This window comes from Mya arenaria, chromosome 12 (assembly GCF_026914265.1).
Source record: "Mya arenaria isolate MELC-2E11 chromosome 12, ASM2691426v1".
NCBI lineage: Eukaryota > Metazoa > Mollusca > Bivalvia > Myida > Myidae > Mya > Mya arenaria.
In genome coordinates, this window is record NC_069133.1 from 40370740 (window position 1) to 40386557 (window position 15818).

A 15818-nucleotide genomic window follows, 5' to 3' on the forward strand; every position below is an offset into this window, starting at 1 on the left:
ACACTGTAATACATTACCACGCCATCAATATATAGAACAATGAAAAAAATAATAGTTTTATATTTTCTGTACGCCATTTCATTAAGGGAAGCTGTTCCATACTTTAGCCTGGGTTACCTGCCCTTACCATTTCATTATCGGGCCTGGCACACACTGAAAATGGCTGCCTCCTGTGTATTCCTTATCTTATAGGGAAAAAACATATTTTGTGGACCGTCTATTTATAACTCTGTAGGTATTTCACTTTTATACTGTTGTATTGATTCATATCGTTAGGTAGTACTCTTATTGTGCAGAGTACGCTGGGAACCAGACAATTCCAAACTTAATCTAAATGTAACTAAGGGACACAAGTCTTGATATACTACTATTTATTTCTCTATTGTAGTTATTCATACTGACTAATATGTTGCATAGAAGAACAGAGCAAATATATATTTCATATATAGCTATACCTGTAGTATTGTATTTCACTTAATTGATGCTTGCGTATGAATGAACAAACATATAACCCCAGTTGAGATCATCTGAATCTAACCCATTCCGCATGTTGTTGTAAGAACTAAACCAACAACGTAACAAAAGCTACACATCAAAGAATATCGAAAAGAAGACTTGGACAATGTACTTTTGCTAAAATTGTGTAAGTAAATTTTACAACAAATTTACAAAAGAGAAGGTTACGTCCTACTCCATGTGCCAACAACTTGTCGCACCTCGCACGTTGGTGACCTTGTGACTAGATCAGCAACCCACTAGAGATAATTTACGTAACATACTCGCCGGCGTAATCAAAGAAGTACTGTACCTTTGAACACCAGACCCCAGACAAAACGAACGGGTATAAATTCTCAATCATAATTGAGGAACATGTGTATTTGACCTATTTATTGATTTTCACTTACTGGACTAAATTTTACTAAACAATCAATAGATTCCTGTTTCGTTACGAACCCCGGAATCCTGTGCAACAAAACGATTTTGATATGCTGTGTACTGAATGGTGCCAAATTTTGAGTTTCCGCGTACCAGCCCCTTGTGTCCATTAAAGTACTCAGAAAAGATCCACCAACACCGCCAACTAAAAAGGTGGTTTCAGCCCCCCTTATAGGGGCGTCGCTAGTCTGTTAACAATGGGTAGGCCAATTTATTGGGGATTTTGTCGTTCTGCGGATAAATCTTCTCCGGATTGTTTTTAGTCTTATAAATAAAAATACCACGGTCTTTATCATCGTTATTTTTCGTGAAAAAATCGGAAAAAATGTTGTATATGCCACGGCCCACATGGCCTATTGGTAGCTAGGTCCCTGCCTAACTTTGACCCCCATCTGCTATTCACACATGTAAGAATCGCTAAAATGTGATTTCGTAAATGGTCAAAATATAAAGTTTAATAGCAATTAATTACTTTTTAATGATGTATTATGTAGTGTTGTACGGTTTAGCAACATATATTTATTTTCAATCTGGTCGGAGCCCAAATCAATTTGGGTTTTTTTCTTAGTAAGTGAAATGCTTTCAGAACCTTAAATTGGGTCCTGCAAATCATTTATCGCAAACTATTCCTGTTCTTTAATAACAGAGTACATTTATGGGAAAGTTTCTACATCACTTTCGTCACCACAATACACAATTATAGAATAACCACATTCTTATGTTCCCTGGAATATCACCTCTTATAGAAATCAACAAAGACAGACACATTTCAAAATCATAATTTTGAAAACTCATAGAGAAGCACTTTGGAAAACCGATGAACATAAACAGCATAAACGTTTTCTTATTCTTTTTTTATCAAACGCAGATTTCTTTTGTTTAATTCGTATCACGCGAAAGTATGTAATGTAAGCTGTCTAGATTATGGAACACGAACATCTGCAAAACTAGGTATAAAAGGGAACACGACCTGGTTGAAGGCTGATTGAGATAAGAGCTGCACCAATTATTAAAGTCGGTGTGCAAACCGACTTATTTGCCACTCCTGTATTTGACCTCATCAGTCACGGTGGGTCAGTTAGAATGCCTGTTTTTATATACGTTTGGTAGTCACTAGGACAAAATAAAGTTTGTTGATTTCTTCTACTTGAAACAAAAAGACATTAAAATAGAAAATATAAATTTCATCATCTTTCCAGACACAAGTATAATGTCTTAACATCTTTCCTTACAAAAGAAAAGTGCATGCATAGCCTCAACAATATTCCATGCAAAAACACATTCCTGCAATTACATTCTTGATAAAAAAAATGTATGCTTTTAATATCATATTAGAAGTACATGCGAGTATCATCTTTCCAAGCAAAAACGGATGTCTGAAAGAACTTTCCAGACTAAAGTACATGACCGCAACAATGTTTGGACAGTACCACAAGACATCCTAAAAATCAAATTACTAGATAGGTACATGTCCAGAACTACCTTCCATGCAAAGGATTATGCCAACATCAACTTTCCAGACAAACGCGCACATCCGTAACAACTTAACGGACAAATGCTCATCTAGAAACGATTTTCAAGACAAACCCACATGCTCGAATCAACCTTACAAACAGCATTGTATGCGTTAATATTTTATCCAGACTAAAGTTCATCTTCACATAAATTTTCTAGAAAAAAATGATTGCCCGAAATAAACTCGCATTAAGTGCATGCCAATATACAGCTTCCGGACAAAGACGCACGATCACATCAACTTAACAGGCAATGTTGTATTCCCGCAACAACTTTCCAGAAGCTTATCAACTTTCCTGGCAAAAGTGCATACACTCAGTACCTTTCTAGACAAAAGCGCATGCATGAAACAACACAATAGACAATAGTGCATACCTTCAATCTCTTTCCAGACAAAAGCGCAAGCATGCAATAACACAATAGACAATAGTGCGTACACACACTATCTTTCCAGACAAAAGCGCAAGCATGCAATAACACAATAGACAATAGTGCGTACACACACTATCTTTCCAGACAAAAGCGCATGTATGAAACAGCACTACAGACAATATTGCATACCTTCAATACCTTTTCAGACAAAAGCGCATGCATGCAACAGCACTATAGACAATAATGCATACCCTCAATATCTTTCCAGACAAAAGCGCATGCATGCTACTAGACTGTAGACGATAGTGCATACCCTCAATATCTTTCTAGACAAAAGCGCATGCATGCAACAAGACTATAGACAATAGTGCATACCCGCAATATCTTTCTAGACAAAAGCGCATGCATGCAACAAGACTATAGACAATAGTGCATACCCTTAATATCTTTCTAGACAAAAACATATGCCTTTAGTATCGATCCAGACAAACATTAATGTCTAAACCACTTTCAATGCAAATATGCATGTCGACATCAACTTCACAGATATCGTCGCATACCCGAATAAACTAACAGTCAATGATGCTTGCCCGCAACAATCACTTTTCAGACAAATGCGCATACATGCAACATCCTTTTCAGCCAGACAAACAGTCACTTTCCTTCCACATATGTTCTTGTTTAAACTTATTTATTTTACAATGATTGTGAAACAAGTTATTACAATATTATATTAACTATGGTCGTAAGCACGATGCGATGCGAAAGTATGGTCTTGTGTTGTGGGGGAAACCGGAGTACCCGGAGAAAACCCATTCGTCCGGCTTGGTGACCACAAACCAAACTCGCATGCGCCGCTAAACATATTTTCTAGGAAATAGTGCACACGTGTAAGATAGAAGCACATTGACAGCAGCACATCCTCTGAAATGTCGGTTCGTTCACAAAGCTTGATGATGTGCTTGTCAAACTAAACGTCCTTATCAATTAAGGATTAATTGTTTCGGCCTTATTGCACATACGCGTGCTATATGTACGTTTGCTTACAAGCGATAAGTCCATATCTTGCCAAGGATCCTCCAAGGTAGGTTGTCTTAAGTCGTTATAATATTCTGTATTATGGGAATTTCTTGATTGATACTATTTCAGTGTGCGTTTTTTTAAATAAAATGTTAATTTCGCATGCTTTGATTTTTTCTTTGCAAACAGTGAATATGTTTTATTATTTCAGTTTGTACGGCTCATTGAAGAAACCGCAATGAAAGTTCTTCTTTTCATATTCGCTTGTATCGGAGCTATCAACTGGTAATATGAGTTTCTGAACATTACGTTTCCAATCATATTTTTGCATAAAGCAATACGTCTTATGCTATTTCAACCAATGTATAATTATTATTAAACATGTCACAAAAGAATATAGAGTAATAGTCACTAGTGTTATAAAACAGCTAAATTGTACTGTAAAACACATATTTTTAAAATATAGCAGTAAATATAGGATCTTACATGAGTTGTATATTATAATATTATTTCTATCATATAACACATGATTTGCCAAAAATGAAGATTTCATTCATTTTTCGGCAAAAAACATTGACGCAAAATTTGTAACGCATTTGAATGCATTAAAACGGGCTGTTCTTTTGCGAAAAATACGCTTTGTTATTATTTCCAAACCAATTAACAGTTTGACCAACTGGTGCGCCATATTTCTCCTTGTAACGCAACAATTGTCACTGTTCTCAAAAGTATTTTAACTGGTGAACCTACTGGTAAGGAATTCATTGCAGTTAAATACATTAATTTTTACTGTGGCCAACACACTGTGGCAGATCCGTGGTCTAGTGATAACACACTTGACTGTCAATCCAGGGGTCGCAGGTTCGATTCCCCGCCGCATCTCTCAACAAATATTAATCGTCTTCCGGGAGGCAAGTTAAATGGGTTGCCGTGTGACAGTGCTATACACTGGTACACGTTAAAGAACAATGGTACCTCGAACCAGGGTTACTTCTGTTAGTGCACTATGCTCTAAAACATACAATGACTAACAATCTTATCGGAGCACTCGCCGAATGTGCAAGGCTCTAGTGCGAGTATAAATAAGCTTTAACACCACCTAGGCCAACACTGTAACCGTTTTAACCAACTGGTACTCTTTACTTTTACCAGCGCGAACAACGCATGTCTGACGGTGGAGCAGATAGCCCAACAGGTCGTAAAGGAATCGGACCATAACGCTGACGGAATCATTCAAGTTGAAGAGCTCGTGGGTGAACTCACCTCTTGGGGACTTAACAGTGAGTAACTTCACCTTTGGACTGTATTCTCCTCACAGTGAGTAAGTACACATTTGGACTGTAATTTTTTAACAGTGAGTAAGAACACATTTGGACTGTATTCTCTTAACAGTGAGTAAGTACACATTTGGACTGTATTCTCTTAACAGTGAGTAAGTACACATTTGGACTGTATTCTCTTAACAGTGAGTAAGTACACATTTGGACTGTATTCTCTTAACAGTGAGTAAGTACACCTTTGGACTGTATTCTCTTAACAGTGAGTAAGTACACATTTGAACTGTATTCTCTCAACAGTGGGTAAGTACACATCTGGACTGTATTCTCTTAACAGTGAGTAACTACATCTTTGGACTGTATTATCTTAACAAACTTCTTAAAAACACAAACACCATGATACAGTTTTCCAAATTTCAATAAACTATGTCTCATGTAAGTTTTTTTTTTCCATCTAACCAGCCTTTTCCAGTCGGTTAAAACGCCAGAGCTACTTCAAAGGGTATTCGCCGCCAATATGAATCTCAAAAGAAACGATAGCATGACAACGCGTTATTGGGTGTCACTGTAGAAAGGCAATTCAGTAAAGCGGGATGTGACACACCTTTTTAGTTCAAGACATTTTTCATAATGATAAAATGATTGACAGTTGACATGTTGTTTGTCATCCGGTTATTGAGTCCGTCGCGTTTTCTGTGTTTGGACCTATACTTATCTGAGGTGGGAGAAATGTTATACATTCTCTAGTTTGTACCACGATTAAACTTAATCGGTTTTTGTAATTTCAGACGACTCCTGCCTTTCGTACCACGATTTCATCGCAGCATGGACAACGCGTTACCATGACCATCATGACACAGCGCATGATTTCTTCAACAATCTAAACACAGACGGCGATGACGCCCTGTGTTTGCCGGAAGTAGCAATTCATGTCGTCCAGTTCGACACTAGTCCAAGTAGGACTTGTGATTTATGACTTCTCGTTGCTTAGGCTTATCGCGCAAACGTATGTTCATGCTCAATGACTTACATTTTAACACTTTAAAGGAACACGTTCACATTTGATAGGGTCGGACATTGACTTTAAAGGGACACGTTCACATTTGATAGGGTCGGACATTGACTTTAAAGGGACACGTTCACATTTGATAAGGTCGGACATTGACTTTAAAGGGACTCGTTCACGTTTGATAGGGTCGGACATTGACTTTAAAGGGACACGTTCACATTTGATAGAGTCGGACATTGACTTTAAAGGGACACGTTCACATTTGATAAGGTCGGACATTGACTTTAAAGGGACACGTTCACGTTTGATAGGGTCGGACATTGACTTAACAGGGACTCGTTCACATTTGATAGAGTCGGACATTGACTTTAAAGGGACACGTTCACGTTTGATAGGGTCGGACATTGACTTTAAAGGGACACGTTCACGTTTGATAGGGTCGGACATTGACTTAACAGGGACTCGTTCACATTTGATAGGGTCGGACATTGACTTAACAGGGACTCGTTCACATTTGATAAGGTCGGACATTGACTTTAAAGGGACTCGTTCACATTTGATAGGGTCGGACATTGACTTAACAGGGACACGTTCACATTTGATAAGGTCGGACATTGACTTAACAGGGACTCGTTCACATTTGATAGAGTCGGACATTGACTTTAAAGGGACACGTTCACATTTGATAGGGTCGGACATTGACTTTAAAGGGACACGTTCACGTTTGATAGGGTCGGACATTGACTTAACAGGGACACGTTCACGTTTGATAGGGTCGGACATTGACTTAACAGGGACTCGTTCACATTTGATAGGGTCGGACATTGACTTAACAGGGACACGTTCACGTTTGATAGGGTCGGACATTGACTTAACAGGGACTCGTTCACATTTGATAGAGTCGGACATTGACTTTAAAGGGACACGTTCACGTTTGATAGGGTCGGACATTGACTTTAAAGGGACACGTTCACGTTTGATAGGGTCGGACATTGACTTAACAGGGACACGTTCACGTTTGATAGGGTCGGACATTGACTTTAAAGGGACTCGTTCACATTTGATAGGGTCGGACATTGACTTAACAGGGACACGTTCACATTTGATAGGGTCGGACATTGACTTTAAAGGGACACGTTCACATTTGATAGGGTCGGACATTGACTTTAAAGGGACACGTTCACATTTGATAAGGTCGGACATTGACTTTAAAGGGACACGTTCACGTTTGATAGGGTCGGACATTGACTTAACAGGGACTCGTTCACATTTGATAGAGTCGGACATTGACTTTAAAGGGACACGTTCACGTTTGATAGGGTCGGACATTGACTTTAAAGGGACTAGTTCACGTTTGATAGGGTCGGACATTGACTTTAAAGGGACACATTCACATTTGATAGGGTCGGACATTGACTTGAAAGGGACACGTTCACATTTGATAGGGTCGGACATTGACTTTAAAGGGACACGTTCACATTTGATAGGGTCGGACATTGACTTTAAAGGGACACGTTCACATTTGATAGGGTCGGACATTGACTTGAAAGGGACACGTTCACATTTGATAGGGTCGGACATTGACTTTAAAGGGACACGTTCACATTTGATAGGGTCGGACATTGACTTTAAAGGGACACGTTCACATTTGATAAGGTCGGACATTGACTTTAAAGGGACTCGTTCACGTTTGATAGGGTCGGACATTGACTTAACAGGGACTCGTTCACATTTGATAGAGTCGGACATTGACTTTAAAGGGACACGTTCACGTTTGATAAGTTCGGACATTGACTTTAAAGGGACTAGTTCACGTTTGATAGGGTCGGACATTGACTTTAAAGGGACACATTCACATTTGATAGGGTCGGACATTGACTTTAAAGGGACTAGTTCACGTTTGATAGGGTCGGACATTGACTTTAAAGGGACATGTTCACATTTGATAGGGTCGGACATTGACTTTAACGTTCACATTTGATAAGGTCGGACATTGACTTTAAAGGGACTCGTTCACATTTGATAGGCTCGGACATTGACTTAACAGGGACACGTTCACATTTGATAAGGTCGGACATTGACTTTAAAGGGACTCGTTCACATTTGATAGGGTCGGACATTGACTTAACAGGGACACGTTCACATTTGATAAGGTCGGACATTGACTTTAAAGGGACTCGTTCACGTTTGATAGGGTCGGACATTGACTTTAAAGGGACTCGTTCACCTTTGATAGGGTCGGACATTGACTTAACAGGGACTCGTTCACATTTGATAGGGTCGGACATTGACTTTAAAGGGACACGTTCACATTTGATAGGGTCGGACATTGACTTTAAAGGGACACGTTCACATTTGATAGGGTCGGACATTGACTTTAAAGGGACTCGTTCACATTTGATAGGGTCGGACATTGACTTTAAAAGGACTCGTTCACGTTTGATAGGGTCGGACATTGACTTTAAAGGGACACGTTCACGTTTGATAGGGTCGGACATTGACTTTAAAGGGACACGTTCACATTTGATAGGGTCGGACATTGACTTTAAAGGGACTCGTTCACGTTTGATAGGGTCGGACATTGACTTTAAAGGGACTCGTTCACCTTTGATAGGGTCGGACATTGACTTAACAGGGACACGTTCACATTTGATAAGGTCGGACATTGACTTTAAAGGGACTCGTTCACATTTGATAGGGTCGGACATTGACTTAACAGGGACACGTTCACATTTGATAAGGTCGGACATTGACTTTAAAGGGACTCGTTCACGTTTGATAGGGTCGGACATTGACTTAACAGGGACACGTTCACATTTGATAAGGTCGGACATTGACTTTAAAGGGACTCGTTCACATTTGATAAGGTCGGACATTGACTTAACAGGGACTCGTTCACATTTGATAGGGTCGGACATTGACTTTAAAGGGACATGTTCACATTTGATAGGGTCGGACATTGACTTTAAAGGGACACGTTCACATTTGATAAGGTCGGACATTGACTTGAAAGGGACACGTTCACATTTGATAGGGTCGGACATTGACTTTAAAGGGACTCGTTCACATTTGATAGGGTCGGACATTGACTTTAAAGGGACACGTTCACATTTGATAGGGTCGGACATTGACTTTAAAGGGACACGTTCACATTTGATAGGGTCGGACATTGACTTTAAAGGGACACGTTCACATTTGATAGGGTCGGACATTGACTTTAAAGGGACACGTTCACATTTGATAGGGTCGGACATTGACTTTAAAGGGACACGTTCACATTTGATAGGGTCGGACATTGACTTTAAAGGGACACGTTCACATTTGATAGGGTCGGACATTGACTTTAAAGGGACTCGTTCACATTTGATAAGGTCGGACATTGACTTTAAAGGGACACGTTCACATTTAATAGGGTCGGACATTGACTTTAAAGGGACACGTTCACATTTGATAGGGTCGGACATTGACTTTAAAGGGACACGTTCACATTTGATAGGGTCGGACATTGACTTTAAAGGGACACGTTCACATTTGATAGGGTCGGACATTGACTTAACAGGGACTCGTTCACATTTGATAGGGTCGGACATTGACTTAACAGGGACTCGTTCACATTTGATAGGGTCGGACATTGACTTAACAGGGACACGTTCACATTTGATAGGGTCGGACATTGACTTTAAAGGGACACGTTCACGTTTGATAGGGTCGGACATTGACTTTAAAGGGACACGTTCACGTTTGATAGGGTCGGACATTGACTTAACAGGGACTCGTTCACATTTGATAGGGTCGGACATTGACTTTAAAGGGACACGTTCACGTTTGATAGGGTCGGACATTGACTTTAAAGGGACACGTTCACGTTTGATAGGGTCGGACATTGACTTAACAGGGACACGTTCACGTTTGATAGAGTCGGACATTGACTTTAAAGGGACACGTTCACGTTTGATAGGGTCGGACATTGACTTTAAAGGGACACGTTCACGTTTGATAGGGTCGGACATTGACTTAACAGGGACTCGTTCACATTTGATAGGGTCGGACATTGACTTTAAAGGGACACGTTCACATTTGATAGGGTCGGACATTGACTTTAAAGGGACACGTTCACATTTGATAAGGTCGGACATTGACTTGAAAGGGACACGTTCACATTTGATAGGGTCGGACATTGACTTTAAAGGGACTCGTTCACGTTTGATAGGGTCGGACATTGACTTTAAAGGGACACGTTCACATTTGATAGGGTCGGACATTGACTTTAAAGGGACACGTTCACATTTGATAGGGTCGGACATTGACTTTAAAGGGACTCGTTCACGTTTGATAGGGTCGGACATTGACTTTAAAGGGACACGTTCACATTTGATAGGGTCGGACATTGACTTTAAAGGGACACGTTCACATTTGATAAGGTCGGACATTGACTTTAAAGGGACTCGTTCACGTTTGATAGGGTCGGACATTGACTTTAAAGGGACACGTTCACATTTGATAGGGTCGGACATTGACTTTAAAGGGACACGTTCACATTTGATAAGGTCGGACATTGACTTTAAAGGGACACGTTCACATTTGATAGGGTCGGACATTGACTTTAAAGGGACACGTTCACATTTGATAGGGTCGGACATTGACTTTAAAGGGACTCGTTCACGTTTGATAGGGTCGGACATTGACTTTAAAGGGACACGTTCACGTTTGATAGGGTCGGACATTGACTTTAAAGGGACACGTTCACGTTTGATAGGGTCGGACATTGACTTTAAAGGGACTCGTTCACGTTTGATAGGGTCGGACATTGACTTTAAAGGGACACGTTCACATTTGATAGGGTCGGACATTGACTTTAAAGGGACACGTTCACACTTGATAGGGTCGGACATTGACTTTAAAGGGACACGTTCACATTTGATAGGGTCGGACATTGACTTTAAAGGGACTCGTTCACGTTTAAACAATTTAATTACATGTGAAATGTGAACAGAATGCTTGTTGCAATGATAAAGCGTAGTCAAAAGTTAAAATAAGAGCTCTATTGTAAACAATTATTTAAAAATATGACAGTAACTGCTATATTTTGCCGAAAAGCGTTAGTAACGTCTGGGACCAATAGCTTTCTCTTCAAGGTACCGAGATAATTGAACGGCTTTTGGCTTTGATTTTCAAAATGTCAATTGCAAGGAAGTAGGATAACTCATTTTGAACAAAAAATTAAAAAGAAAATATTTCCAAGATAAAATACGTTAACGTTAAAGCTGCACTCTCGCAGATTTACCGTTTTTACAACTTTTTTTATTTTTGGTCTTGGAAAGAGCAAATTTTTTGCGTAAATATCTGCAAACCAAAGATTGCTGACAAAAAATCAGAGCGCAGATTTGCATATTTCCGTTAGAAAATTAATGTTTTATGGGTTTAAGAAAAATGCATAAAACATGATTTTTTGAACTTAAATATAAAAATCTGCGATCTATTTTTTTGTCAGCAGTCTCATATCACTGGTTTCCATGGATTTTCACTAAAAATGGCTCGTTCCAAGACAAAAAATAAAATAGATGTCAAAACGTTCAATCTTTGAGAGTGCAACTTTAAGTGTAACATATTTATGCTTGATGGTGTATATTGGTGTGCTTATTCTAGCTTCTGATATTGTCTTAATGTAGAATAATGACACAGTTTTAAAGATTTCGAAACGGAACTTATATTTTGTATTTCATCTAAAAGCATACACCTAATATAACATGAACAATGTTCTCATACTGTGAGTGATATAAAACAGTGAATTTGGAACGTACTTACTGAGTAAGTTGCAATCTAGCTAGTATTAAAACATTGCAATGGGTTTATCGAACGTTGAATTGCAAGTATTAGATCAAAGCATTGCAAAGGGTTGACAGAAATTTGAATTACAGCCTTGCACATTGGTAAGAAAACAGTACACAGAGTTCAACAGAAATTTGAATTACAGCCTTGCACATTGGTAAGAAAACAGTACACAGAGTTCAACAGAAATTTGAATTACAACCTTGCACATTGGTAAGAAAACAGTACACAGAGTTCAACAGAAATTTGAATTACAGCCTTGCACATTGGTAAGAAAACAGTACACAGAGTTCAACAGAAATTTGAATTACAGCCTTGCACATTGGTAAGAAAACAGTACACAGAGTTCAACAGAAATTTGAATTACAACCTTGCACATTGGTAAGAAAACAGTACACAGAGTTCAACAGAAATTTGAATTACAACCTTGCACATTGGTAAGAAAACAGTACACAGAGTTCAACAGAAATTTGAATTACAACCTTGCACATTGGTAAGAAAACAGTACACAGAGTTCAACAGAAAATTGGGGAACAAATGGTACATAAGTGATTAACATTCTTATATACTTTATTTTGTTTCTTTATATTTACCTTTTTTGTATTAAACAGGAGACGGACAAATCCAACCCGCAGAATTCTCAGCCTTTATGCATGCCGTAAGTAAAGCATTGCACTTTCACGAAAGGGCGTTATTTGGTCCAGTACATGTATCAGTTTTGCGATCGAATGATCGAATTATAAAAAAAAACTTTGTCTGTGAAATTGAACCATGCTAAAAAGAAAACATGCACCTGTCTTTTGAACAGTCCACAACTTATTTTGCTACTTCTAACATTATGGCGATGAATTCCTCGACGTCATTCTTCTATACTGTACGTCAATTGGGTCTTAACCGAAATTATTAGCAGAATGACGTCAACGAACTCACACCGATAAGACTAGTAAAGTAATTAGATCAAATGTATTTTAAGAAGTTTTATTTCAAACTGTAGGTACATCCGGATTCTCACCAACCAGCGGGACACGGATGCCACTAAACCACCGGTCCCATTGGAATCTTGAAATGGAATCAAAAATATGAATAAAACTGAAAAGTACGTCTTCGAAAATGATGTTGCTTACATGTATGTTCTCACATTCGTATTTAATCGCAGTCAGGACGCCTGAGAGAGAGAGAGAGAGAGAGAGAGAGAGAGAGAGAGAGAGAGAGAGAGAGAGGGGGGGGGGGTAGGTATAGGTTATATAATAGATGGGCAATATATATATATAAGGTTGGGAAAGTAAAGACATAACTCGTACCATGTATAATCGCACGAAGGGTATCCAGATGAAACTACGTCTTCCTTTATGTTTTGTCCATCTCTGTTTATTGCATTTTGCATTCGGTATCGGAGTAACTGTGAGTTAGCTTCCTTAAATTTGTATTGTCTGTGTTCGTTGATGCTAAATTCAATTCAGTTTTTCAAAATGATTAGCTCAACTCAACTCAACTTGATTCAGTACGTATAAGCCATCTACCCAAAATGCATAGTGTTATATTATCATCATTGATTACAATACAGCGATGTCATTGCTAAATACAAATTTCATACAAATTACAATCTCAATATCCCATTTTTTAACAAGTTATAACTAAAATTCGCCACTTGTCTAATAAAAACGCATCTTGAAGAAGTACTAACGGTATCGTGCCATCCCTGAGTAATACAGTCGATTTAGGGATGTTTAAATTGCGAAGTGAAAATATTAATGTTGCCTACGTCTAACCATAACCACACGTAACCAAATACATACCGAAATAACAATTTTGCAGAATATTACACCAGTATTTAATATAGTTTGATTAATAGATCACGATGAGTGGAACACGACTACATTCATTTAATGCCATAAACTTATAAGTGCTAATATTTGCACCAAGAAAGTTTTTACAGAACAAACTTTGAACTCGTTCGAGATCAGAGGCGTAGCTACAACCCCGGATCTCCGCTCCATATGTCAGAAAGGGGACAACCATAGTTTTAAAAGGTCTTTGCTTTCGAAGTGACCAAACGACCTTCAGAAGATTTGAGTGAGAAAACTGCTTTTCTGGTGCTTTGCATCTGACCACAAAAGCTTGGGGTAAAAAGTAGACCCATATACTCAATAAGTATATATATAGCCAGCAGGTGATCGAAAGAATTACCGAATATTCGAATATCAGCTTTGCCATTCGTTTGCATCCCTAATACTTATACATCGAAGTTAGCTTCAAATTCTAAAATTTGTATTACCAGTTTTCATAATTTCTCAACGGGCCACAGTTTCGAAAAAAAATTTTTTTTTTCTTTAGATTAACGGTCTTTTCCGCGTTATCACAATATTCCGGTATACGGTTTAGTTGCAACTGTAAGTTTTTCGCAGTTTCTGCGAAATTTGCAGCGTCGTTTGCGAATTGCATGCTTATAATATCGGAAATATCATTTGCTATGAAAATTCCTCGGATTAGTGAGTATCTCTGTGAACTTGTTTGCGTTGCTTGTTGAAATTCTATGTGTAAAGAAACCATTTAGAAGTACCGGTACATGTTGTAGGTTCTCGATTGTGTACTTTTCGCCGCATGCATTATGCTTTAAATTCGCATAATTAATCGATTAACAATCCCAATCGGAACATTCGTAAGCAAACATTCTGTTTGTCTGGTTCCCATTCGGAGCTCCTCGGCCATTTTATCGAAAACAACCTCGGATGTATGCCGGTACATCTGTTGAAGTAGTTCGTAAAATTTTGAATTATATCATTAGTTAAATGTAGTGTTTTAGAGTTGTATTTATTGATCTAAGTTTAAATTTATTGTCATTGAATTGTATTATAGCAAACATAATGAAGAATCCCAAGAGTTAAGTCACAAAGTTTAACTGCTAAATAAAATTACTACGCGATCTACTTGCAGCGGACTTAAACGTACCACTTTTTGAGTGTGTAAACCATCCATATACATCCGAGGTTGTTTTCGATAAAATGGCCGAGGAGTTCCGAATGGTCTGGTTCCCTGCCTACTTTATAACAAATTAGTTGTAATGAATTTAACGAAACTACTTATGACTAATTAAATAGCCATATCGAATTGGATATGTTAAATGCATATTTAAGATGAATGTAGTTTTTATTATTGCAAAACCAGTCATCTGACTGAACACTTATCTTGGACAACGTTTGCAGTTCAAACCTTACAGCCTATTTGAATCTGTACTGCAGATATGACCTGACCTCTTTACACTAATTGTATAGGTTGAGTATAAAAATAACTGTTTATAAGCGCATACGCAGACAGTCAGACATTATTTTTGTAGATTATTTGGATAGAGTTATATGTTTGAAATAGTGTTTATTTTTTAACGTTCTACAGAAAAAGACCCCGAACGAGATATTTCACTAGTCATATGATATGATAACTTAATAATACCTGAAATACTCCATTAATTTTATGTAAAACACAAAATTTCATCTTCATCTTTTTCATAAATTTAATAATTTGACCATGAACATTTTAGGAAATCGACTTAAATTAAGAAATGACTTAAGATGTTTTATGAATACCAACTCAGTGTTTATTATCATACCCCTTATAAACTGGAATAGTATAGAATTTCGCTTATTCACACAAAGCTTGTGTAACACTTAACTCATAACTAAAAACAGAAAACCTTAAGTTCATAATTGCTAGTATTACAGCACCTGGAATTGTATGCCCAAATAGGGTGAGCGTCTGGCCGTGCATCCGTCCGTCCCCACGGTTTCCGATCAATATCTGGAGAACGCTTAGGGTTCTAAAGCTTAAGAGGCAGGTTGGTCATGACCAGCAGATAAAGCCTTTTG

The 15818-nt window shown here is 38.3% G+C and overlaps 1 protein-coding gene across 1 annotated transcript; it reads left to right on the forward strand.

The window, feature by feature from the left end:
- Window positions 1-3860: 3860 nt before the first annotated feature.
- On the forward strand, window positions 3861-13069 carry LOC128212214 (uncharacterized). The gene is made up of 6 exons (XM_052917551.1): window positions 3861-3907; window positions 4055-4128; window positions 4996-5123; window positions 5909-6076; window positions 12570-12616; window positions 12953-13069. Exons 2-6 carry the CDS (start codon window positions 4082-4084, stop codon window positions 12995-12997), a joined length of 435 nt encoding a protein of 144 aa, XP_052773511.1. The 5' UTR covers window positions 3861-3907; window positions 4055-4081; the 3' UTR covers window positions 12998-13069.
- Window positions 13070-15818: the final 2749 nt, after the last annotated feature.